Source organism: Apaloderma vittatum, unplaced genomic scaffold, assembly GCF_000703405.1.
Source record: "Apaloderma vittatum isolate BGI_N311 unplaced genomic scaffold, ASM70340v1 scaffold38992, whole genome shotgun sequence".
NCBI classification, from domain to species: domain Eukaryota; kingdom Metazoa; phylum Chordata; class Aves; order Trogoniformes; family Trogonidae; genus Apaloderma; species Apaloderma vittatum.
Window position 1 is genome coordinate 27,492 of NW_009702793.1, and position 27,417 is coordinate 54,908.

The window sequence follows — 27,417 nt, forward strand, 5'->3', positions numbered from 1 at the left end:
TGTGATTTTTTTTTTTTCCCCTTTACCCCCCACCCTTCCACTCTCTCCTCCTGCTCCCCACTTTTCCTCTGTATCTTTGTGCCTTTTTCCTTTTCTCTCTTCATCTCCTACCGCTCTGCTGCACACGCGGACAGCTTTGTTTCCAACACCTTTCCTCTGCTGTGCCCAAAATAAGCAATGAACTAGTTCTACAACTGCGTTTAATGTGTGCTAGACCTAGGGTTACGTACACCTCGTACTTACCGGTAACTTTATTGGTGTGGGTTGTATGATCCTCTGGGTGTGACGGCTCCAGGGCAGATCCTTCCCTCTGTCCGAGCAGGGGGAGATCCACCCGTGAGCACATCCCAGAGGGAGGGGGCAGGACCTGTCACGGGGTCCCAGCTGCCGCAGGGCTTTTGTGCAGAGTGGGCTGGGGCTGCCGTGGTTCTGCAGGAACAAGCTGTGCCTTTGGGAAGAGCTGTGACCTGCACTCGGAGATCTCCCTCTTCTCGCGGGTAGGCAATGTATTGCTCAGGGATAGCTTGCTTCGTTTGAGCAACCGTATGCAGGTTTGGGACAATGTTTACGGCAGATGAGCATTTTAAAAGGAAGTAAATTATTATTATTAAATTATTATTTTTGTCTAAGAAATATGAACCACAGTGTCAACACGTGGGTGCTTGCATGTCTTGAACCCTCTGAACTGCAATACATACCATTTTTGGAAGTCAGCATTTCCAAATTATTAGCAAAAAATAAGTTGAATCTTCACAGTCGCCTCTCTGTGGTAACTGTGAAAATTGAGGTAAAACATTAGTTGGCAAGTGTTTGATTTTTTTTTTTTTTTTAAGGCATTACAACAAAAAGGAATCATAACTATCAGCAGGTGCAGCTCATTTTCTTAGTAATATTCGGTAGAAGCCTGCATTTTTAACTGTATAGTTTGCAATAAGAGGAGATGTTGATGATTATACTCTTGAAACTGATTGAGAGTTGTGTTAACGTACGAGACTTATGATTATCAGTTTCCTAACACTATTAGGGAAAGGAGTTCTAAATCACTCTTACACAGATTCTCTTCCCCTGCCTTGTAAGGGTATATTTCAGTAATTAAGATAATTTTTTTTTTTATTATCAGCACTTGCCGGTCTAGTTTGTTCCATACTACTTGTGGTTCATGACAGATACAGCAGAGTTCAGTGCTTTTCAGTTTAATAAATTAACTTGGAGATTTACTTCTGATTAATTAGTAAAGTTGCCTTGCAAAGTGAAAGCTGAAAGTAACATTTGCAAACAGAATTACATGCTGATGAGATCCCTATAAAACTCAGTGAATACAAAGATGAAAAGCAACAGTGTTTAAGTACATCAGTTTCCACAGTTTCTCTTTTTCTGTTTGGACAAAGTATAATGATTTATTTGATGTCAGTGTGTATCTTTTTCATTAAATTACCTCTAATAAGCAGGCTGCCTCTCTGTTTTGTCAGATTTTCCGATGTGTCTGATGGCTCTGAGGTACAGGAAGATTTTTTTCAGTTGCTTTTTGCTCAGAAGGAAGCTGGGTGAGCTGTTGAGTAGGTATTTTGAAAGCACCTTGACTGACAATCTCCAGTTATCTCAGGCATCCCAAGATGATGTCCTCTTATAAAAATGCATGTTTGATCAGCTACTGCCTTGCTTCCGAGTGTCTGATAAATGGATACTCTCTTCTCCCTCCAGACCTCGGGAGGGGATGATTAACAACCTATCACGGATCTGCATCCAGTTATGAAATGAGAGCCTGCCCTGGTGGGTGCTGTACAAACATACAATGGTCGCCTTTGACTTATGGCTTTGACATATGACTTCTAAAATTAAATGCTTACCTTGAAAAGAGATGGTACTTTTGAGGCTCTGTTGTTAAAATCATATTGAAAAGGGAAATTGTCCTTTCTGGTGAGAACAGATGATTTTGGATTAGTCTCTTGTACTTTGGGACTGGTGTTTTGCGATGTTACGGGTACCAGACAGCAGATGGGGTAATCAACTTGATGTAACATCAGAGACCTACATGTCTGAGCAGTGATTATTTTGGGGCAACAAAAGGGTTAAGTATGGTCCTCGTTGGAAGCTGGAGTTCATGTGAGGTGTCCTGCTGGTAGCTAAGCAATGAGCTTTCCTAAACTATTGCAGGAATGACCTCTGACTAATCCCTAGATAAATCAGTTGCATAGTGCTGGCTCATCTTTGTGCTCCTCTGGAGTACAATCTGTCATGATTTTGCACCATGTGCTGACCTCAGTTTTCTTCATTTGTATATGTGGAGAGATATTACTGTCAATTCATTATCTTTTCACCTTTTGCCATTTTTACGGTCGAGAGCTGTGTTTCCTGGATACAATTAAAATGCCAAGTGGTGTGATTTCTTAATTAAAACCAAAAAAAGTACATCTGCTGGTGTCTGGAGTATTGCACAAGGTTTTTACCAAGCTGTTTTGGAGGAAGACTCAAGAGAATTCAGGTTAGGTATAACAGTAGTATTTTACTTTTGTTTGGCACTTTCCATGAGCAGAGCTCAGGTCTTTTGCAGAAGACATCAGTATCATTTTTTCCATTTTATAGGTTGAAACAGACATGGGCAGTGGGAGAGCAACTTTGGTGAGTTCACCAAGGTGGCAGGAGCAGGGCATAGAGCCCTTCAACTAAAAATCCTGATCCAGTGTCTGATGGCTTGTTCACACCAGCCTGACAGTAAAATATGTGAGATTAGAGTATATAATTGATAATCGAGCAATTTTTTTCAGTATACAAAAATTAACGTGCTGGTTTTTTCATGCCTTCATTTCCTGCAGCATGAAGGGGGGCTCTGTGCCAAGGTAACATATATTGTGTAATAGTGTTTGCTTTCATGGGAGGCTTCATGTGTCCCAGGCACTTTACAAGCATTCATCAGAGTCTGTCTCCTCTAATACTGGTATATCAGTTTCTGCTTGTATAGAAGACGAGTGAGGCAGAGGTGGAGTGCTGTGGCTGGATCAGCTCGGAGCTGGTCCCAGGCAGTGAACTTCCAGCCCCTGGTCCTGTGCTCAGAACGTTCTCTTTTCTCCAGTGACTAAAAAAGATGTCACTGACAAATGCTGTTAGGCTTTAAAAAAACAGTTACGCTCGAAATATATTGAGAAATGTGGTTAAAGAACGTGGTTTGTTGGACTAATGTTTCATGCCTATTAAAAATGAATGATTTTACAACGAATTAATTTACTGCTTAGTCGGGAGCAATTGTTGTGACTCAGGGTGCAGCTGAACAATTCTCTGAATTGTTAATGCGTGATGTCTGTGAAGATTGGGATGTGTCAGGTCAGAGCATGTTAGATCCAGGTAGTCAAACTAAACCGATGGGCACAGGCTGTGCAGGTGGAGCAGCCCAAGTAATGTGTCCGCTGTTCTGCGCAAGAAGTGATGCCTTCTCCTGGGGCATAGCACTGGTAACTTGCTTTTCCTTTTCTTTTTTTCCCCTCATCACATTGCCACAGAGTGGTTCAAAGCACTTTTGTCTTTAGTAATTATCCTTAGCGCTTAGATAGCATTTTGCACATTCTGGGCATTTTACAGAAGCTACTTTTTTGACCCACACCACAGCCCTTTGAGGGTGGAAAAAATAATCTGTGTCAGGCCACACCTTTTGGGATGTGCCAACACAAGTGGGTTTGGAGACTTTAGCACTGGGAACACCGGGATGACAGGACTTTGCAGCAAAGGGGGGGCTGTGCCCACTGTGCAAGGAGTACTGCAAAGAGGAAACCTTAAAAATGAGGAAAAAGGGTTTTCTACGGTACAGGCGAAGGTAGAGAGCTGGGGTGGCATTTCTCGGTGCTGCCTGCTTGCAGGGGAGACTTCCCCAGAGGAAGGTCACCTTCCAGAAAAAGGGGCTCAGCAGCCACATAAAGAGAAAGGTGGGCTTGCGTTGTGTGGGCTGTGAGAAGCAGTTGGAAAGCAAGAGGACAAAACGGGGATGCCTTCCCGTGTTAAGGAGGCTAAGAGCCAAATCCAGGAACAGAGGACTTTAGGGCTGCAAAGAACTTTGTGATTAAAACAGTGTCTTCAGAAGGCTGACCAAGGGCAAGATATTTCCTCCTGCCCTCAATGTCAGAGGTGCCAGGAAGGCTGCCCGGACCTGGCTGCTGCTGATCTCAGTTGGACTGAGAGCATTAGAAAACTACTGAATGAATTCTTACTTATTTGTTTATTGAACAGTTAAATTACTTCTATTTGAAAAGCAACTCCTGGATTTGTAGGGTTGCCAATTTTTATGGCTTCTGACAGAGGCTGCGCACCCTGGGCTGAATTTCAAAGGGCTTTACACTGAACAAGTGCTGCTAAACATGCACAGCCTTGTTTGCTGCCACATGGCACCGCGCTTAGGCAAAGGTGAAGTTGAATATGTTGCACTGACTCCTGTTAAATCTTCCAGGGCTGGTGGGTTTTACAGCTGCCTTTCATTTCAGAGTGAGTGTAAAAAGTAACTTTTGTCTTTGAGAAGAGCAGATAGCTGTAACCATGGAAGCGTCACACAAAATGGAAGCATCGCACAGGCTTGCCCAAAGAGCGAACCCGGGACCTACCAACACGAGGGAGTGGGGAGGGCAGGTGTTGGGAGAGCACAGGCTGGTGAGCTCTGCGTAAAAATACCCTTCTGTCTCTCCCAAACCACGTTTTCTGCTGAAAAAAAGAAGAGTGTTTTGGGAAAATCATATGGATGTAATTTGGTTTCAAGTTTGCAGTCACTGGTATTTTGAGGAAACACTATTTATTTCAACATTTATTGAAGTCAGACCTATTTAGTCAGCCTCCAGATGAGGATTGCAAAACCTTACCATTTCATCTTATACCACAGGTTTGTCCTTCTGCAGCTTTGCTCTTTTCCCTGTGCTTGTCTGCTAAGCATCTTCTTCCCTGCATTGGCAGGTGCCCAGTTCCTTGAGGGCAGTGCTGAGGCTGACCTTCTGCAGCTGGCATGGTCCTTCCTAAATTTCTTCATAAGTTAATCAAGCTGCTTTCTGTGATCACAAAACATTTGATACTACAGAGAACTCTTACTTTTATATTGATACCTGATGAAAGCCAATGGATTTTTCAAGAAAAGAGATTAAAATCTATTCCATAGGTAATTTTATTTCAAGACTCAGTAGGCTGTTTGCAACAGATGGAGTATTAAGTGTATTTCACTATTCCTATAACATCAGTACTTCCAAGTTATTTGGGAACATTGGTAAACCAGCTACTGAATTTGTTTTCAGTTCATTACGTAAACTTCTTTTATTTCATCTTATCAATGAAGATGTTACTTGGTAAAGTTTTCTGTGCTCTTGTTTTTGTTAGAGCTGCCTCATGGGGGGAAACTGATCTTTAATAAACAGATTTGTTTAGTCCTGCTCTCAGATAGAAAGATGTGTGAATGTTCTAACTGTAGATACTGCAGGTTATTTTGGTTGTACGCTGTCACAAACACACAACAGGGATGCTGGGAGATGGATTGCAAAAAATAGGATGCTTACTTAGGTCAGAGTTATGTTTGCGTTGCTGGAGACACTTAATCATGTCAGCTGCATGTATGTACGTGTATCCTTGCACAGTTCAGAAATCTGCTTTATAGTGTAGGATGTAAAACACGTCACTTAGCTTAAACTAGGTTTGTGTCGGTCCCTGGTTAATCCTATGGCTCTCAGAGTAGCTGCAGCTAATGGAAGTACAGCAAGATTTTAAATATGCCAGCATTTCGGAAATCATCCTGTCTGACCTTTCAGCAATGTCATTCCTTTCTAAGTTACTTTCTTGGGTTGGTTTTCCTGCTGCCGTAACTCAGCGGCAGGATGGCACATCACTAAGTTCCTTTTCTGTCTCTGATGGGCGTGACGCACATTGATGTTAGTGGTAATTATGCTGAGAACAGGATCTATCCCAAATGTTCCCTGAGTCACAGGTTCCTTCCCTGAGAGTTTGAGTCAGGTTCTTTGATCATTCAAAATTCACTGTTTTGAAAATGTAAAGCAATTTCAGACTTACAAGTCTACCTTATTGCCACAGAACTGCAGTAGAGGAACAGCAGTGAGATAAAGCAGAGCAGACTGGCACTGCTAGATTAAATAAAAGCTGTTTATTGTGTTCCGGTTCTTGCACTGGAGCAGTAGGAGATTTCAGTGTTCAAAGATTGCAGGATCAGGCCTTTAGCAGCAGTTTGTGCTGGTCTGAGTTAAATAAAAAGTGAAACTGTCATTTGACGTGGTGTTAGTGCCCTTAGCCATAACCTAAACCTGTTACTCCAAAAGAAAAGAAGAAACCAGCATCAGGTCCACAAGGAAGCAGTGGGTTTGATGAAATCTCTTAGCACTGGAGCAGTGAGAGGAGAACACGTCCTGAAGGTGACGGCCTTCAAACCACCCTGCCAAGAAGCTTCTCTAAAAACATCAGCACCTTGGCAGTGTCCTCAAGGTTAACAGACTTAGATGATTTAGGATCAAAGGCAAATTGAGTAGTAATGTTCTCATCAAATTGCTCTCTTCATTTTGTATTAAGGGTAACTCACTCTGATCTTTTCTGCCAATCTCATCTGTTATATGGCATTGAAACAACTCAACTTTGAAGTAGCTCATCACAGGCAACCATCTCAAAGTCCATACCAGAATCTTTTGAAATCAGCTGTTAATGATACACTTTTGCCGCATAGAGGTGCCGATGGCTTGGGTATTCATGGATTGGTACGACTATTGAGGTTGATGTCAATAAATCTGTATTCCTTTTGTTAGCTTTCCCAGGCTGATGTTTTTGTGCTGTGTGTACTTATATACGTCTATTGGACGTTATTTGCTGTGGAGTCATGAGTCTGAAAGACAAGATCGAGTGATACGTCTAATGCATCAGTCATAGGAAGCGAAGAAACACAAAGATGATGTTGTGCTTTGATGATTAAATTGAATAGCTCTGGGCTTCTTTAAACCCCTCTGAAATGCTTATTGATGGATAGGTTTTTAACTATTTGAGGGTTCCTGCTTTGGAGAGGAAATTTCTATTGACGTAGAGGAAGAAGGTAAACAAAGATATCTGTAGGGGTTTTTTAATCTATATGTCTTGATTATCCTGATCTGTCTGGACAGTTTGCTGTGGAAATACTGGCTGTGATGCTGTGTGCTATTTTGAGAGAACCAGCTGCAGTGGGTGTTGTGAGCTTAAAGAATGAAAATTGTTTGAAAATTGACATCTCTGCCTTTAATGTTAGTAAATTGAATGCTTCATTTTTTGCATTGTTTTCTTCTTTCCTCTGAAAAAAACTTGAAATCAGCTGAAATCACTGTAAACGACCTTAGATGATGAAAGCTGTCAATGACTAGTTGGTGTAGCTGCAACACTGTACCCATTGAAGATATGCAGGGATGATCTTGCTCTTGCTCCCGCCGTAGCTGATGGGTGTGACCTCATAGCGTTTCCTCCATTTGGAGTCCTGTTGAAAGCATCTCCCTTTAGATTTCTATGAAATACAGAATTTAAAAGTTAGTAATAGTCAATGCTATTTAAAGTATTGCATTAAGATGTATGTGCAGCCACAACAAAGGGGTTTTTTTCACTTCTTGAAAACGAGATTTTTTTTTTTAAAGTCTTTCAAGGTTTCTTTTGCACTCGCATTTCATTTGTATTGTGCAAAACCCTTTTCTGCATGTAAGGTATCTCAAGTCAGTTTGTAGCACTTTTTTTTTTGCTAGTGCTGAACCTCCTTTGAGCAGAAGTTATATTCAGTGTTGAATTTTGCAATGGTTTTTCAAAGCATAAAAACCCCTGCTGTAATGTCGGTTGTAATCTCAAGTTTCCAGAAGTTAAATAAGTCTACATCTATTCTGTTTTGGCACTCTGACAGTGACTTTCCTCATAAACATGTTGCCTGTCAACAGAATTCTGTAGGTAAAGCAAAATTGTCTTTAAAATTTACCAGCCTGTGAATAAACCTTTTTCTGTCCTTTACTGGAATTATTATATGAAAAATCCGTGACATTTATTGCTCATTCTGTGGCCATTACTTGTCATCAGGAGTGGATTTGTGTGTGGCTTGGACACAGTATCTGAATATTATTATATTTCAAAATTAGACATCAGCATTATTTTTGTGATAGAAACGCTATTTTAAATCATCAGATACTTATTCTGTAGTGTGTTACTGTTCTTTTATTTGACAAGAAATAGCTGTTACCCTCACATGACTCTTCAGGCCTGAGAGAATGGATATGGAAGATTTCTGAGCCAAGTCGCCTGTTCCTGCAAGCAATTTCAGCCTCTCATTTCACATTTCAGCTTGTGAAATGTTTGAGCCTATCATCTTAGAACTGAGCTTTAGTTTGGTTTTGCCATTCTCTTATTCTTTTGCACTCTTCAGAAATGTGAAGAGCTGAATGTGATCCTGATCGACGCCTGACCATGGTACTTTGTGTTTCTGTGAAGGGTAAACTGCTCCCAGCTAATCTGTTTCAGTCTGCTGGGGTTAAACACCTCTTTTAAAGGTTATTTGGCCTAGTAGTCTGTCACTGTAGTGTTGTTCTGTATCCTAGGATGCTATCATTACTCACCTTTACGTGAAAGAGGACTAAGAGGACTCCTCCACCTTCTTGCCTGCCAGCTTGCTTTCCCTCATTTCTCTTTGTAAAAGCATAATTAAAGCTTTCCTTCCATTCGGAAGTAATCTGAATTTTAACATCATCTAATTACGTGCTCTATTCGGAAAAAAAGCTCAACAAAGACGAAGAAGTATTGTATAGATAGTGGATTGTGGCATCAGGCTGCAAGGTGGTGTCACACCGCACGGTGTTGCCCTACTTACTTTCTTCATTGGCTGAAAGTTTTAATTACAGCTTTTATTCTGACTGGTGACATGTTAAGTGCTCAAAAAGTCAGGTCAAAGGTTAGGCGATAATGATTTAGCTAAAAACAACTTGAAAGGTGTTATTTATACCTGAGAAAGAAGTCAGGGTGTTGTTACTTGTGTTTTCTGGGGATTATTTCCATTGTTTAATGGAGCTTGATTATGAAAATTTCATTTGACATAAGCAGAAGTTACGTTTGAGATGAACCATTGCTTATACCAAACCATTAAAAATAGTTCTCACCAAGTTTCGTGCACTATCCAAGGAAATTAGATTCTGTTTTACTTGTTAATTTCTTCTCAGTGTGGCATTTTGTTTGTTTAACATTTAAGGACATACAAGAGCCTTCTGCTGAGCTGACACAGCTGCCTGGCAGGACCACCTCACCCTCCTTCTGGAAGGACTCCGGTATCTTGTGCCCGTGGCAGGGTGTCTGCGCACCAGGGCTCCCCTGGGCTGCGGCGGTGACAGCTCACCTCTGCGCTGTCGGGCTCTGGGCTGCTGTGCTGTGCTGTCCTCTCTCCGCCCTCAAACCTCGAGTGTGATCTTGGCCATTTCGTTGTGTTTTCCCTTCTCGCTGCCAAAAAGCAGAAAGAATAATGTGCTAGAGGATGGTCACTGCAGTGTGTTAAAGCGAAACAATGGACTAATGTGCTCTCGCAGACAAGAGCGGCTCTGACGGGGCTGGGGCGCTGGCAAGGCCCTGTGAGAGGACTCCGCTGGGACCGTGAGCGAGCCTTTTGTGTCTCAGCATTGCTGTTGCTGCTGCAGAACACAGTTATTCATTGCAGGCGAGATGGCAGCAATGTTTTCTGCTCGGACACTGCCAGACATATCTTCTCTAGGCGAATTTATGAAAAGCATGTGTGTATATGTGCTGATACAGTAATGTGATAGTGGATCTCTTATTCTTGAGCACATGAATGAGTGCTTAGAAGAGTATGTCTTCATATCTTATGACATGGGGGAAGGAAACGCTAGGTTAATTGCCAGCAGTATTCTTAAGGAGAAATTATTTTGACCTCATTTTTTCATTACTGCCTTTGAAAACATGGGATTCCCTCCTCTGCAGTGCTCTGAAGAGCCTGGTGTTTCCTACCACTGCTTAGCTCCTGAGGAGGGACGAGGGACGAGCTTCCCGTGCTCTCACACGTGTCTGTCAGGGATGGGATAGTTAGAAAGTGACAACTTTATTTCATTGTTCCTCCCTTGGCAACAAAGTTAGTTTTCTATTGAGTTTTGCTGGGATTCTGTAGTGCTGATGTTGCATTACTTTGTCTTCTGAAAGCTGCCTGCACTTTGGAAACTAAGGTAAAAATAAGCTTAACTGTCAGAAGATAGATTTCATAGGACTGGAGCTTCCAAAATCTTCATATATTTAATGATATTTAATACATGAAACAGAGCAGGTGATCTGCAAACAAAAAGCTTGCTGTGTTGTTGCCCATCTGTGTTAGGCAGCTCCTGAAATCAGACCAGAAGTTCTGTTTTTTAGGGTGGTATGGTGTGTTGTTTTTCTTTCCTATCTGAAAGAGCACAGGAGAAATAAAAGAGACAGCAATGCCAGTCCTGTGAATAAATTGTTCTTTGGTTTTGAGTCACTGCAGGAACTGTCTGTGTAAAAGGAAAATAATTTGTTGTCAGTTGTCCCATTTAAGCCTAGATATTATTATTATTGGTTGGACTTCACCCTTGTTTTCCTGCTACTCTATTTGGCTGTGAGCATCCATAGAACTCACACTGCCTCCTGACGTGCAGGGCTGCAGCCTGTCCTTCTGTCTGTCTACTGCTGCTGGACTCTGGGAGGGGGAATGGGGGAGAAGCAAGAGTGTTTCTTCTTCCTTTGCCAGGTGGAAATCTTCATTGCTGCTGCAAGCCAGCCCAGGCACCACAGACCTCCCTCAGGAGTGTGGCCAGCAGGCTTGATGTCCACTGCAATGAGAGGTCCCATCAGAGGGTGTTTTCATTTTCCTGTGGCCAAGGCTGACATCTCTGGCAGTTCAGTCTTTGTAACCTGGACTACACACAACCCACTGTGAAGCTGAATCGTTATGCTTTGCCAGCACTTCCCCAGTGAGACTGACAGCTTGCTCTATGTGGATGTGTGAATGTGCTGCAGTCATTCGCACCCATTGCATGTGTTACATGGAAGTTGAGAACAGAAAATTAGGTTACTTCGATCTTCTTAACACTTCCTATTAAGTTTAAATCAGCACTCATTCATTTCAAGTAATTTCCTTTTACCAAAATGTGGAAAATCTGCTTCAAATGATTCTTTCATTTGGTTAAATGAATCCCACCTTGGCTCTCCTGGAGATGTATGACATAACCAGAGGCTCCTTTAGCCTATGTCTTTGTGCAACACGATGTGGATGCTGGAGCTGTGCTCTCATCTGGTGGCTTGGTGATGTTTCTGAAGATAGTTAACAGCTTGAGAGTGACAACGTGATCTCTAGTTTAGCTTTGTAATTTCATCAGCAGCTCTTTTTTTAACCATTTCAGAAATAGAACCTCAGATCTTCTGCAGGACCTCTAGGTTACAGAAACCACAAACAGTTTTTCCATGCATATTTCTTTCCTTCTCCTGCACAGCATTTGCTGATGGCCTTAGCAGGCCATGCTGGCTGCATATGTGCTGCCTGAATGTGTGCGTGCCTGAAGTTTCATTCACAGGTACTCTGCTGTGTGGGCAGCCTGATCCAGGGCTTGACTGTACTTTCTGTGTTCCAGCTCCAGCTCTGTAAAGCTTTGGGATAAAAATTTGTTCCTTCTTTCTCCACTTTCGAGTATGTAAGACAGAGTTACAGCTTATAGGAGTATATTGAAATATCATTAGTTTTAACTTCTTTTGCCTTAGGAATATAAAATACTATATAAAGCATGTGTGGTCTTTATTTAAAAAGATTCAGGCTATATAAATGCTAATTTATATCCTTGCTATTTTGTAGTGTGTTTCTTAGTCACATAGTTGAGGTTTGTGGATAGAGCCCTCCTTGAGTTGAGAGAAAATTGTTTTAATAGCAAATACAGTTTACTTCTTTTTTGTTTTAATGGGAAGAAACTAATTTGCAACAAAGGGATCATTTTCACTCCAGAGCTGCTGTTTGTGTTCTGAACAGCCATGCTTGAATTTTTCAGATTCAGAACAATCCTGGGAAAAGCTGGTGATTAGATCAGAAGGACAAAAGGTTTCTGTTGCTGGCTCTGCTGTTGATTTCTCTATCTGTAAGATGGCATTAATGATCTTTACTAATGAGCACTGATAGCGTAGCGGAGCACTGTACCACAGACTCTGGGTAGAAGTAGCTGCAGAAGCACGTAGTGAGTAGTGGTAACAGGTACTTCACTGGGGCCAGGTTCTCTGGAGCAGCCCTGTTGCCTGGCTGGACCATCGCAGCAGCATCGGTCCCGACTGAGCACCCTGGCTCCAGGCAGTCCAGCCAGTCGTTCCAGCAGCTTGGTCACTAACAGCCTTGTTTCTGCCACGTGCCTTTATGCTATTGCTGTATGGCTAACCTTCATGGTGGAAGGGTGGTCGCTAAGTTGGGGACACAAAGAATAAGTGTGTTTGAGGGAACAGCTGGTAATTAACATGTCTTTGTGTTTCAGAGATGAGCGGAATCAGTCAATCATTGTCAGTGGGGAATCTGGAGCTGGAAAGACTGTCTCTGCTAAGTATGCCATGAGGTACTTTGCCACAGTCAGTGGATCTGCCAGTGAAGCCAATGTTGAGGAGAAAGTCTTGGCCTCCAACCCCATCATGGAGGTAAGAGAGCTACTGCACTAGCCCCCACCCTCCAGCTGTGGTGTTATTCTGGGACTAACATAAGCATTCAACAGAGAGAGCATTCCATACTTTTTTAAGGATTGGAAAAAGATAGAATAAATACATTATAAAATGTTCTTTGTAATCCCATTTACCAGGAAGTGCCTTAGGAATCATTTTGTGTAGTATTTATGAGAGTCTAAGAGAAGACAGAAGGTAATGTTTCAGTGTTGTTAATGTATTTCACATAAGAAAGTAATTTTAGTATGAGTACTGCTTAAAATCTGTTCAGCTTTGTAACACTGGTAGTTCCCAGAGTGCTGGCCAAATGCAAATGCAGAAGACCAAAAAATATTCCAAAGAGGATTAGAACTTCTGGTCTTACCCACTGAACATGTGCATCACACAGTGGGGGCAGGTAGATTAGACTTTGAAGTGAAGAGAGTTGTTGAGTAAAGCAAATGTTCAGTTTTAGGAAATGTGATTAGGGAAGATGGACTGAGAAAGCAAGGTTCTATGAGATGCACACACTTTCTTTCAGAAGGGAAAAACACAACGGAAGATGTAATTTTGCTGTAATTAGCTCAGAGTAATGTTTTGGTTATGGAAATATATAGTCAAGTCATGAAGCCATTGGCTTGGGAGCATAGGTGCAGGCAACAGATGACTTGACATGGGAGTAGCTAACATGAGATAACATGCACACTGGCCTCCTGCTTCTGGAACCCTGTCATTCTGATGTGACCAGGCAGAAAACACTTCTTAGGCTCATCTGAATTGTTTTTTGTGTCTGCCTACATGCGTAGGTTCAAGTTGTGGCTGAAGTTAAGGAACTATGCTAAGAAGTGATTCATCAGAGAGAGAGTCGGGGAAATTCCTAAAGAGAAGTAGCACTATCCATAGGCACGCACACATGCCTTCTTATGGACAACCTAAGAAAATGCTTGGGACAGCTGGTGATGTCTAACATCTCTGTGCAGTACTGAGAAGTATCAGTGGACAGGCATGAGTAAATGGAGTGTGCATACTGAAATGTGAAATGCAAAATGCTGCCATTGTTTTCTTTCTCAGGTATTGCTAGAAATGAACTATGTTTTATTCCTTCTTTCCTCCTGGCATGAGGAGTTCATGGTACTCAAACTATAGCAGCCCCATCACAGTTGTGTGTGTTCTGTTACAAGGTAATGGTGCCTGGTTTGTGGTGCTGTGTGGTGTTTTGAAACGGTTTTGTGGGATGAAACAAGCTGTGCCGTGGCTGGCAGGGGGCTCTGCTGCCGAGGGATCCACACGCCCAGCTACGGGAGGCAGCCAGGGGAGCTCAGCCTTGCCCTGAGCTGCATCTGCCCCAGCGGGAGCAGCCTGGCCCTGGGGAGCAATGCTGGTTTTGCAGGTGTGAGCTAATCCCAGAGAACTCCTTTCACTGCTCACATGTTGGCAGCGAGCGTCATAACCATCCTTGGCTGCGTTGGGGTTCGGTGCGTGGCCGACAGGACCGGGATGCCCCTTCTGCCTTCCCCTGCTCACCACGGAGGTGGTGCCTGGTGGCTGGGTCCTCGGCGCCTGTCTGCTAAATGGCAGTGAAGGTGGGAGGCTCCGCAGGATGGGTCTGTGGTTTGCTGGGTGAAATGAAAACTGTCTACAGGTTTCCTTGTGCCTCTTCTTTTGTTTCGTCTCAAAGCCTAAACGAAACATCTCTCATCCCTTGGACGCCACCTCCCCATCAGCAGCTCACCACTAATTGTCTGATTTAATTCCAAAGCAAGGAAATTTAAATTGAGGACTAGAAATGAACTTCCCAGCCAAACCTTTTTTTTAATCTGCTAAAAAACAATGATGGTGCTTTATTTTCTAGGGATAACAACAATTTCACGAACCTGGGTATATCTAAAATTTTGGTTACTTTAAATGTTGTTGTAAGTGGATGAAAGTTACCCTTTTAACTTCAAACACTTGAGCTTTAAATAAGCTTTAGAGGGAGTGTTGTGAAAATCTGGTATTGAGACAAAGTCTAGGATAGCAAAATTAATGTTTTCAGTCTCCAGTTGATAAATCAGCAGAAACACAAGTTAACCCATGCAAATTAAGAAGAAAATGAGTAATGCATTTTGGAAACAGGAAACTCCTCATTTGATAAGTTGTAAAATCTTAGGAGCAGAAGGTAATTTTATTTTTTAATTTCTTAACTGTTTTTGTAAGTAACACCTTTCAAAGTAATAATTATCTTCTGAAAATATTGTAATAATTATATTGCTGCCACCACCAACAAAATATATAGCAGTGGCAATAATTTTAAAACACAAAAAGTGCAGCTTTAGTACATTAAGTTCAAATGAATTTAGTATTTCTTAGAACTGTGAGGATGTGATTTGTTCTTGCATCCTTGATAGCAGCTGTTTATCTGATGCCCACTTTGACATCCGCTCCCTCGGGCAGACGTGCTCCTGCCATGGTGATGGCATTTCTCAAAGTCTCGTCCCGGCTCCCTGTCCTGCACCTGCCAGCCCTTACCGGTGCACTGGCCTTTGGTTTGCAGATTTGGAATACCGATACTCAGCACTGCTGCTTGATGTCATTTGTTTTTCCCAAGTTTTATGTTAGTACGGAGCTCCCCTGGATGACTGTGTGAACTCGGAACCAGGGTGTAGCTAAAGAACCCCGAGTTGTATCTGTGATGCACCTCAGAGTGGGCTACAGGCAGTGGCACGTGGTAAAGGGCGGTGTGCTCTGTCCCTGTGACTCCAAATGGCATTCCTCTTGGTACAGAGGTATCTTTAAGATATTTTTTGGGAAGGTGAGTTGCTTTATGACGTCTGGAACATGATCTAATTGAGGAGAAAAAGTGCTTTTTGAAGTTCAGCGTGTTGTGCTTTGCATGCCTTGAATTCTGATCGATTCAGCTGGTACCTGTCGTGGGGTGAATCCTAACGCTGATGAGGTAAGGCAGAGGTGCACCACAGTCCTTATTTGCCCTGGGTGTCCCAAGACCACGTACTACAGAGGAAATATGTTAAAAATTGGGGTTTTGTGTGTGAAACTGTATTGAATTCATGTAAGAAACTTCGATACGTAGGGCAACACTGAAGACTGTCTACAAGCCAGTAACCAAGCTGCTATGGAAGGGATTCAGTTTCAGGCAAATAACAAATCTGTCCATGTTAATTTGTACATTATATTTAGGCACACGGTAAATATTTTATGGTTGTATGTTTGCAGAAGTAATAATTAACTGTTAGCCAGGCAGAACATGAGGGCTGTTTGCTAGACTGATGGTTTATGATAGGTAGACTTAGAGAGGTTGTAAGTACTGTACATATATCTGTACATACACCTGTACACACATGTGTATGAATATGTAAGAGTGTGAAATAATTATTATAGTCTTATTAAGACCCTAGAAGAAATCTGAACCATTCTGTTAGGCTCTTTAAATCCTTTTAAAATACTTCAGGAGGCAATAAAGGAGTTCGACCTGGAAAATTAGACTATGTGGAAGTAAAATCATTGCTGGGAACATCAGCTCCCACTCTTGCATTAATGAAATAAGTGTATTTTGGTGTAACTTGCTGACCAGGTGGGGATTGTTCTTTATTAAATTCTTGATTATTTTGAAATCAGGACAAAATTAATGTTGTTGTGAGGCATGTAGGTGATAATTTCTAAAAGCTGTTTAACCTTTACAGTATTCCCTTTTTTCAGTCTATTGGAAATGCCAAAACTACGAGGAATGACAACAGCAGTCGCTTTGGGAAATACATTGAAATTGGTTTTGATAAGAGATATCGAATCATTGGTGCTAACATGAGAACTTACCTCTTGGAAAAATCAAGAGTGGTGTTTCAGGTAACACTGATGCAGTCTTCTTACTGTGTATTTGTGTGACTATGCTAAAAAAAATAAAGCTATAGCTTGCTAATAGTAGTTATCTCTCCTAAGAGATGGCTGTAACAGGATATTGTAATATAGCACATGTGGGGTGCGGGGACAAAGCCCTTCGGTACATGAATTATTTGTAGTTGTAAAATGTGTATTGAAAAGGTTGTGTACTTAAACATGAAATAGTTTCAGTGCACTCCTGGATATGAGTTTGTGTTTCCCATAATACTATGGAATAGGGCTTCAAAACCCAGCAGAAACCGCTCAGGCTCAAGAGCTCTCTGTTGTGGTTTGTAAGGCTGCCATCTTAGCTCACTTTCAACCTCTTGTTAAAACTTACTGCTATCACAATAATTATGAATGAGTCTTAATTGCCATTGTTTAGGCAAATAAAAATATGCAATTTCATCTTTATTGAACTCTTCATTTTGGTATTTCATACTTTCTCTCTGTCTTTGCCTACCTTATACTCTGGAGCTCAGTAAAAATGAACTTATCCTTGACTGGCTGCCCAAAGGTATAAAACAAGTAATTCCAGTTTGTGTTATGTAGGGGAGTTACATGAAGTAGTGTTGTATATTTTAAAAATGAGAGACTTTTTGCACATGGTTTAGCTGGAAGAGACATTTTTTTCTTCCCCCCTCCCCTTTTTGTGATTTGAAGTTATAAAATGTAGAGCATTTATATTCAGAATTATGGTGTTCGTCGTGAGTCATAACCTTCTGAGCTGTGTTTCTCCTTCGTTTTAAAATTCCAGCTTTGCCTTGGCAAGGAACTCCCTTCACCAGCTTACTCTTTTGCTGAGGCAAATGGTATTAGTTATTTTTGGAAAATGAAAAGCTTTAAAGTATGATCGTTTCATCCACCCGTAGAATTCTGGTCTATATTTAACAGTATTCCACAGTTCTGAAAAGTGATATCTTACTTTTTTTTTTGGAAATTAAAATGTATGCGTGCTTCTTGCTGTTGAAAATGGATTAAATTAACCAAGAAGGGAATGATAGATGCTGATTTATCTTCTTTCTTTCCATGTGGCTTCCATGTTCTTAATGTAATGCTAGAGAAAGCAATTCTTTTCTACTCGTGGATGGTTCTGGCACTTGTTAAGCTGTGAAAAATAATCAATTTATTTCTTCTTAAAGGCAGAAGAGGAGAGAAATTACCACATCTTTTACCAACTTTGTGCCTCTGCAGCATTACCTGAGTTTAAAACTCTACGATTAGGTATGAAATCCACATTCATTGTGTTGTGCAGTTGTAGGTACAAAGCAGCATCTCTGAGCTTTTCGAGCCGTAGAACCAAAAGAAGAACTGGTAGCTTTTACATTCCAAACTTTTAAACCGTCAAATACTAAAATATATTGAAAATAACTAGAATGGCAGATCTCAGGTTTTATATTTTTTTAGATAAAGCAAAAGTAACAGCTTTATTTGTTTGACATACTCTTAATACAACGCAATTTTAATCACTAAGACTTACTATGTCCTTGATTCCAGAGTAGCTTTCCAGTAGTGAGGGTGAAATCCTCTTCTCTTGGACCTTGAAAACCTTTTTTCCATGGCTCCAGCTACTAGAGAATTTTACTGTTTCTAGTATAAGCACCTGGAAAGCTTGTTTCACATCTGCATACTTGGTCTGTCACCAATGATTGCTTTGTCATCTCTGCTAACCTTCCAATCACAAAACTGATGTGAAATTTATCAACATTTTAATTTGAAAAAAAGAAAAAGGAAAGGTTTCTCATGTAACAGGAACTGGTACGTTTTAAAAGAAAAATACGAGGATGACCTTGGGACAGGCAATCACCTCATCATTTTTAAAATTCAGTATAAGTTTCAGTGTTTCTTTAAAGTTACCTTTATGATAAAGTTACCTCTGTGAAAGTGGGAAAACTGCACAGCCTATCAGTGTTGCTTTCTGAAATACCATTCTGCTTTTAAAATGTTTCTCTGCTCTTCTGCACCATCCTGGCACATTTAGGATTCACATCTGCTGGCACAGGAAAGAAAGGCACTGATGTAATTATAACTAAAGAAGCCATTTAGCAGACTCCTCTTTCAGCATTGTTGAAACCTTAGCAGATGAGAAGAAAAGGAGTCTGTTACTGCAGCTGGAAGCCTGGCCCCAGAAACCATAGGAATTTACACAGTACCCAGGAGAGGTACTGCTCTCCCAGTGAAGCCCAGTGCTGTCCCCAGAGCACTATGAAACCATCAGGTGTCCAACCACAACTTCTCAGCCAGAACGCATCACTGATACTTATAAAAGTAAACCACACCATAAATTAGCAATGGGAAGAAAATGGGCAAAATAGAAATTTTCAAATATCCTGATGCAATAAAAGCATAACACTGTCTGCTGTGTTAAGTCTAAAGTGCTGCTGCCATCAGCTTTGCACCTACTGCTTGGGACGTGGTTGGCTCAGCCTTGGGGAATGATTGCTTCCAAAGTGATTATTCCACGGATGTGGAACCAAGGTTAGGTAGAGGATGCGCCTGAAGGCAAATTGTAGGAACCAGGCAGCTTAAGGATACTTACTTGCACTGTTAAATCTTGAAAAAATTCTTATCCAGAGCGAGCAAATCCTATGAGCCAGAACGCAAAAATACACTGATGTATTTCAACTCATGGATCCCACCAAGAGCAACTTAATCATTGCACAGCTCTACAGATGTGCTGTGGATTTCTGCATCAGTGTGTATAAAATACTTGTTTCCTCTCTTGCAGGGAATGCAAATCACTTTCACTACACAAAGCAAGGTGGAAGCCCTGTGATTGATGGTGTTGACGATGCTAAGGAAATGGCAAACACCAGGCAAGCCTGCACTTTGCTAGGTAATTTGTAAAACATGGTCATATCCCAAATTCAGATGATTCTATGATACTAGCAAGCGTTTTCTGTTATTTATGTGTTTTCTTTGTACTCTGTTATTTTTAAAAACAGGAGAGTTTGATTAATATTGGGACTGGTATACTTTGATTGAAATAAGAAGGTATTTAAATTGCAGTGGAATTGCATATCTGGTGTCGGAGGAGCACACGTTACATGAACATAAATGGTGGATTCCCTTGGTTTAGCATATGCGGTGTTGGAGGTCACTGGCAAAACACTTTGAAACAGCAAATTAAGTAATTTGTTCTAATGGATTTTGTTTGCATCTGGTTGTAAAATGTTTTTAATAGGAATAGAGCCAAGCAGTACTGTCAAATGCCAAACTATCTGAAGAAAACACACAGTGTTTTTCTTTTCTTAATCAAACTTTTTATCAACTGCAGCTCATGATTTTTTATTTCTCTCTAATTTCAACACATTTTATTCATCATTTGTTCAGGAATTAGTGATTCCTACCAGATGGGAATTTTTCGAATCCTTGCTGGCATCCTTCACTTGGGCAACGTGGATTTTGCATCTCGGGATTCTGACAGCTGCACTGTTCCTGTGAGTAGTAGATGGGCTGAAGGGCATGGTTTCTACTCCAGCACTTCTACCTTCTGCTTGTTTACAAGGACCTCTTGTAAAAGAGTAGAGTACAAAACCACAAACAACATGTTTATTTCTAATTTGTTAATGGTTTCACAGTTCTTTTTGCAGATAGTTTCAACTCTTCTCAGTTTGGAGGCTGTAGACAGTGCTGTCTGTATTATAACTGTTGCTGCCTTAATTTCTTTTCAAAACTACAATTGATCTGTCCTAGAAAAGTCTAACAGACAGGCTAGCTTTGAAGTCCTAGGCAAATGTCTATATCTCTATATTTCTACATGAATACATTCCCTGCCCACAGTAAATGCTTTGCAGGATGTGTCTTTTTAGTGTTAAATGCCAGAATGGCCTAAATAATTGCAAAGCCAATGCTTTGCAAAATCTTCTGGGATGTCTAGACACGAACATAGGATACACAGATATGATTTGTGTGACTCATTGAGGTGTCGTGGTTTTATTAGTCTTGTGTCACCTTTATGGAGGTCAGCAATGAGGACTGCATAGTCTGATCTGAAAAAATACCTCCTCATTCAGTGAGGACCAAGGGTTCTTACTGAAGTCCATGTTCTGGGGATGAGAAAACAAGAGATCTGGCTTGTCACTTTTCTATTCCTTAGATTTACAAGTGATGAGTTTCTCCTTTTGCCCTTCCTTGAGTGTCTACTGCTGGGCTACACAGCCTTCATCTTTCTCTCTTCAAATGAGAGCAACAGTTGCAGGGTTTGGTGGGTTTTTTCCTCATTTTACTATCAGTTACTTTCTCAAAAATCTGCAGTAGCAGTTTCTGGAGGTGAAAAAGTAACTCCTTCATCGGGGCACAGATGATCAGTGTGCCTGGTCTGACACCATCTGTCCGTGGGATCTAACGAATCGCTGCTGAGAAGCCATGACAATAGTCTGGCTCTTTGGTGTGTCTTAAAACAGGTTTTCACTACAAAGCAAGCATCATTTAATGATCACAAGTAGAAAGCTGATGAGCCCCAGGATGTGATGAGCTACCTGCGTTGTAGTGGGTGTCTCCAGTGCATTCTCTGAATGAGCTAGTACAAAGCTGCAAGTTCCTGTGAAATCCTATCCTGACTGAACATGTGGTGGTGAATGCCTGCTCAATGGCATCCGCTACCTGAGCCGTGCTGTTCTCTGACAATAGGCTGTCATTGCAGAGCTCTGTCCCTGGGCAGACCAGGTTGCCAGTCTGCCTGGCAAGTGCTGGCGTGGTGACGCCGTGGTGGTCCCTCAGGGAGCTCAGCGAAGGGCTCCGCATGGTGCTGAGTGAACAAATCAGTGTGTTTAATGTCAGCTTGAGTAACCCTAATGTGGCACTCTTTTGTGCAGTGTTCTTTATTATTATTATTACTTCATTACTGTCTTCTGAGCCAGTTAAAGTGGTATGGCTAAACTAAAAGAAGACACGCTCACTTAACTGGATTTTGGAGGTGTAACAGCAATGCCATGGGAGCTGAGTGCTGTAAGGATTGGAAGAAGCCCTGAAGAAGTCAGAAGGATGGGAAATAGAAAGATAAAGCTGATGTACCCCGGAGCTACTGGGCATGTAGTAACAGTCCCCTGTAATCTGTCCCTGTCAAGACGCTGCTTGTCAGCGTGCTGCTGAGCCACCGGCTGCAAAGTGAATGTGCTGAGGAAGTTGTGCTGGGGGAGTTCCTTAGGAGAAAAGACCTGTCTGTCCTGCTTGGTTTCCAGCTGTCGGTTTGCTGCTTAGTCATGAGGTGTAGTATCTTAACTTATTTCATGGTAAAGACACTACATGGGTTTTTATGCAGAAGTCTCATATACCCATCTTGGTGTGTGAGCCTTGGTAGCTGATTTTACCCAGTTAAACAACAGTCAGCTTTTTCACTTGTACTGTCCAATTTGAGAATTAGAGAGCATCATTTGTGTGCTCCAATCTCTTAATGTTTGTCTTCACAATTCACTGAGTAAATACTGTACTAAATACTGAGACCAGAGCACTAAAGCTGTTTCGTGCTTCTTCCTCTTCCTTCTTGGCTTAGACTGCGATGCTGTTGCTCATCACTCCCTGCCGTGGTTTTGTATGAGCAGACTAGAGTACCAGTTGGGGGCTGTAGTGCGTTCTGACCCCAGCACACAGCTGATGTCCTGTTCCCTGCATTCTCTGTTTTCTTCACTCAAAACTGAGACAGTTTTAAGAATTCAAAATACCAAGTCCACCTCTGCAAAGATAGGTGCTTCATTCTTGCGAAGGTTGCAGGTTCCCTGTGTGGGGCTGTTTGGTGAACACCAGTGTAGCAAAATGCCTTTGGGGAGACTGTGATTCACTCATTTGGCAACGTGACTGGGATAAGTGGGTAGGGAAAAGGAGAAAGAGCTGAGGAAGCTGCTGTTGCTGCTTACCGTTGCATCACTGCAGGCAGGCAGTTCTTCTGATCGTATGAATGCATGCGTGCTGTTAGTAATACTGTTTCAAGACCTAACAAGATTGTTTTTATTAGCCCAAGCATGAACCCCTCACCATCTTCTGCGACCTCATGGGTGTGGAGTATGAAGAGATGGCCCACTGGCTTTGCCACAGGAAGCTCGCAACTGCCACCGAAACCTACATCAAGCCAATTTCTAAACTTCATGCCATCAATGCCAGAGATGCACTTGCCAAACATATCTATGCTAATCTGTTTAACTGGATTGTAGATCATGTGAACAAAGCCCTTCACGCCACTGTAAAACAGCATTCTTTCATTGGAGTGCTGGACATTTATGGGTGAGTCTTTTTGTCAGAGATATACCACGTTATGTAATGATGTTACTGCAAAGTGTCTTTATCGTGTAGCACTGCATGGTTTACACAAAAACCTCCAAACCCTCCAGCTGGAGGAAGTAGGTGTTTAGTTTTGACACAGTATCTGTCTTGACTTTCAGGTTTGACATTTATAGTGGGATTTCAGATTTTTGCTGTTGGTAGTTCCTTTTTGTTTTACATTGGGGAAAGTTACAAGGGAGTTGTCATCTTGTTGTTCCTCCAGGGTGGCACTTCTAGAGAGGACAAAGATAACTTAATATGCTCTCCAGGAACAGCAGTCCCTTCCCTGTCTTCTTCATCCCTGCCTAAAGAGGAAGCATCACTGAATTACCCGTGTATTGCAGTTTGCCATTTCCCTGTGTACCTCACTGCTTGACTGTGGTTGGTTGTGCCTGCAATAATGCAATAAATTTGACTGGCAGAATTTAAAATTGTGAGGTCATTTAACATGTTTTTTTTGCTGCACTAGTAATTTTGGTATCTGCATATTTTAGATTTGAGACATTTGAGATCAACAGCTTTGAACAGTTCTGTATCAACTATGCCAACGAAAAACTGCAGCAGCAGTTCAATATGGTAAGTAGGAAATGATTGGCATTTCCTCTTCTCTTTCCCCTCACTCAAGTCCATTCTGCTAATTGGGTCCCCAGTGGTTACGATGAATTCCTTCAGTCTATTAACCAGCTGTCCTGGCCATGGGCTTGAGGGGGTGGGGAGAGATCGACTATCTTCTGGAAATAGATTTCATGACTAACTACTGCTCTGGGACTATTTGAAATTCCAATCACAGTAACAATTATAAGACAGAAGCAGTGCTTGGCAGTTAAGGCCCCGAGATTGCCTGTCGATGAGGGCACTGTGGATGAAGTTGGAGTTTTCTGTGTCTCTGTAAACTCCAATGAGAACCTGTGCATGGGTAGCAGAGAGCAGGGTTGTGTGCCTGGGAATCTGTCACCCATGCTTCCTCTCTTGGTGTCATCTTTTGAGGGCTTTCAGACGCATCCTGCAGCTCATGACTGACGTGTGGCGAGAGGCGCCTCTTCCCCCTCCTCCGGAGAGATCACGATTCTCTCTCTCTCCTCAGCCTTAGTGACGTTTGTAATTACATATCTTGGGGAAGGATGGGAAGGATGGTGCATAATGATGAGGCGAGTTATTTATGCCAGGTCTGTTGCTAGGCTGTGCTGCAGTACAGGAATTGCTTTGAACTCCTCGCGAGCATACCTGTGGGGCAGCGTGTGCTCACAGGAGCAGATCCCCCCACGCCATTGTTCCTCCCTGCAGCAGGGATGTGTGTCGGGGCGTGACCTGGGTGCTGGAGCGGAGACTGGGCTTTCCAGCCCTGGTGTGCCCTTTCCCTGCCGCTAGTGCCATGGCTGGCTTCAGCTCTGTGAGGGGGATGCTGCAACTGCTAAGCACCAAGGTGTCTAGGACTTTTCTTAGCTCTACAGCAAAAAATCAAATCTTCTGTAAGAACTGTAAATGTTTGCTTATTAAAGATCACTGTCCCTGTGTTCCCTTCCCTCTCGTGCTGTTGCTGTGTCTCATAAAGGACAGGGCAATGGGGTTTTTGTGCTGATACCCTAACAAGGGGCCAAAGCATTGGGTTGCCATGACAATACATGGGGAGTTGTTCTAAATTAAAGCCTCATGTCGGCAGCCAGCAGGCCTTCATGTGCCGCCCGGGATGACCTGAGCTTAGCTGGGGGCAAGTTGGATGAGGCTTTGAGCAACCTAGCCTAGCAGAAGATGTCCCCGCCCATGGTGGGGAGATTTGAAACTAAGTGATCTTGAAGGTCCCTTCCAACCCAAACCATTCTGTGATTCTGTGACTGCCTGGCTGCCCCACAGCCTGCCCAGACTCCCTGGCCCCTTCCCCTGCCTGGGCACCCACAGCTTGTAAAGCAAATTAGATCTTGGAGACATTTTTCACCAGGTAATTGCTAGTTCCTTGATAGTGGAGAAATGGTTTTATGTTTTCTTTCAGGACTTAGGTTGGATATGGCTTGCCGTTGACTTTCCTGCCGGGAGTTAGCTCAGTGTGTAACGCAGCCGTTAGCACCCGGCTGGGAACGGCTCCTGCGGGCACTGTTAAGGAGAGCGGCTTTGGGAAGGATGGTGTTAAGCTAATGAAATAAAAGGGATAAACCGCTTTGTTGGGGTGGCTTTGCTGAGAGGCGTCTGTGGGCTTGTGCATCGAGCTCAGGGGGCAGCTGAGGCCACCTCATGAATACGGCCCCGAGCCCTTGGCCACAGCCCTGCTTCTTGCTGCTGGGCAGGGAACTCTCTCCCTGCAGCTCTGCCTTCCTCAGCACCTGGTGTGCGTTAAAATCTAAATGGGAGATAAAGCGTCATTTAAAATAACCAGAGTCAGCAGTCTTTTTGGTTTTAAAAAGAGTGCTTGTGCTATTAAGAGCACAGTTTACCTGTTTAATATCTTATTATCTCTTTTTTTCCCTGAAGTTTTAATTCATCTCCTATGCACATTTCATTAAAGCTGTGCAGGTTTTTGTGATACTATTTTGGAATAAATATGCAACTACATTGTTATTGATCTTCATACCAGGTAAAGCCTCTGCAAAATTTTGCTCAGAGGATTTCTTATGCTAATACTCCTAGAGTTGTTCTTGCAGGTTTTTGCCAAAGAGTATATTTTAATGCAATGCGTCATCTTAGAAAAAAATCAGCAGCCACTTCTGAGAAAATGGAGCTCCGTTCTTTTACGGAAGTGCAAAAATATTTATAGTGAAATTTTACTTGAAATAGAGCAGTATTTGTAACTTCAAAATCATAAATGCATGGCACATCCCACTATAAGTCACTGTTCCTGCACTTGAGACTTTTCCTGAGGTTTGCAGGTTTTTTTGTAAGAGAAAAGAGCTTATTTCTTTTTGTCCCACATTACTATTAGACCTTATTTGCAGAGAATATGGATGAGTGCTTTAATTTAATCTATTGTTTTTAGGCCAGGAAAAAAAGGTTAATTTATTTTTCATACACTTACTTGTTAAAAGGTTTATTCAGCTGAACGGCTGTGTCACTTGACAGCCTGGATTAATGTGCCAAGATGGATTCAAGTGAGAGTTTGATGTATTTATTCTGCATTTTATTTCACAGAAGACTGTTTTCTTTTTGCCCTGTAGCATGTCTTTAAGCTAGAGCAAGAAGAATATATGAAGGAACAAATACCGTGGACCTTGATTGATTTCTACGACAATCAGCCTTGCATCAACCTCATAGAGGCCAAGATGGGAATTCTGGATCTGTTGGATGAGGAGTGCAAGGTGTGTCTTCAAGGGCTTTCACGAAGAAAGAGGTTGTGAGCTGTCCTGCGTCTGGGGCCTCACAGGGAAAAGTCATCTGTGCACAGCCATCATTTTGACACTCTGCTGTTAAAAGACTTTGGAGAACGTACAAAACAGAATTAGCAATTACCGGAGGAGAATAAATGGGTTTTGTCATGCTTTTTTTCTCCCTTCTTTCCATCATGGGCCTGCATCTGTTTCTCTGATCAACCTTTGTTTAGCCACTTTCTCTTTCCCATGTGTATCAATTGCAGTCTTTGGTCCTGGGAGATTTCTCCAAATTGCCACTCACTTGGTGTCTCACCTTTTGTCTTTTAGCTTAGTTTAATTTATGCCAAGCCATGTACAGGGGATGGCGTGTGGTGTCTGCCTCAGTGGAAACCCAGCTTGGGGTTCTTACGTGTCACACAGCATCCCAAGGAATCTCTAGTGGTGGTGGATGAGTTCTAACCCTCTGAGGTGCTGCTCAGTCAGATAACGTACCTCTTGGATCCCCACCTTGAGGTGTGTGACACTGGAAGTGTTATTAGTGTCGTGCGTGTCCCGTAGCAGCTACTGCTGCTGCTGGGCTGCGCCCGGTCCAGGCTGTTAGAAAGGCAAGGGCATCGCTGGCTACTGGCTTCCTTGCTTATGGCAGTGCTGGAAATCTGAGGAGTTGGACTTTGAAAGCAAACCACAAAGCATTGTCCCCTGTCTTTAGTTTCTCTTGCTACTGAAAAGTTCTCAAGACATTTTAAATGTCTATGTATTCTCTTCCATAGATGCCAAAAGGCTCGGATGACACGTGGGCCCAAAAACTCTACAATACTCATTTGAATAAATGTGCCCTCTTTGAAAAACCACGTATGTCAAATAAGGCTTTTATCATCAAGCACTTTGCTGACAAGGTAAGGGCTTTTCCTCTGGTACCTTTTCCCGTGGCTGGTGTTGCTGGCTGTGTGTGTGGATCCTGGGGTGGGTGGCTGCTGCAGGCAGGGGCTGGGAAGTGGCATCCCTCAGCTTTTTGCAAAATGTGTGACTGCCTGTGCACCCTATCCTGAGAAAAAAAGTCGACCTGGCATCTGTGCAGAGCCAGAAACACAAACAAGAGCTCCAGACTCCTGTCACATGCTGTAACCACTAACCATCCTTTTTCAAAACATGACAGCTTAGTGTATTTGCAATTCACAGCATAATCGTATCAATTCCAGTTACACTCTAGAAATACACAAAATAAAAAATTATGTATCTCTGTAGGTTGAGCTAAGGAACAACAACAAAACTGTGTTGGTTTTGCCGTCCTCTTAATGTGCAAACAGAAAAGAGGCCGACAGACGCTTCTTATGGCGGGGGGAGGCGGGTGTGGGGCCCC

General features: G+C 42.3%; 1 protein-coding gene across 1 annotated transcript in view; it reads left to right on the plus strand.

Moving 5' to 3' along the window:
• The window catches only part of MYO5A (myosin VA (heavy chain 12, myoxin)), an 88,083-nt gene that overhangs the window by 18,718 nt on the left and 41,948 nt on the right, over positions 1 to 27,417 (plus strand). Inside the window, exons 5-13 of the mRNA XM_009864345.1 lie at positions 12,474 to 12,630; positions 16,327 to 16,470; positions 17,646 to 17,727; positions 19,232 to 19,339; positions 19,837 to 19,943; positions 22,457 to 22,722; positions 23,256 to 23,337; positions 25,905 to 26,045; positions 26,828 to 26,953. Of these exons, the coding sequence (XP_009862647.1) occupies positions 12,474 to 12,630; positions 16,327 to 16,470; positions 17,646 to 17,727; positions 19,232 to 19,339; positions 19,837 to 19,943; positions 22,457 to 22,722; positions 23,256 to 23,337; positions 25,905 to 26,045; positions 26,828 to 26,953 (1,213 nt within the window). The remainder of the gene's footprint in view (positions 1 to 12,473; positions 12,631 to 16,326; positions 16,471 to 17,645; positions 17,728 to 19,231; positions 19,340 to 19,836; positions 19,944 to 22,456; positions 22,723 to 23,255; positions 23,338 to 25,904; positions 26,046 to 26,827; positions 26,954 to 27,417) is intronic.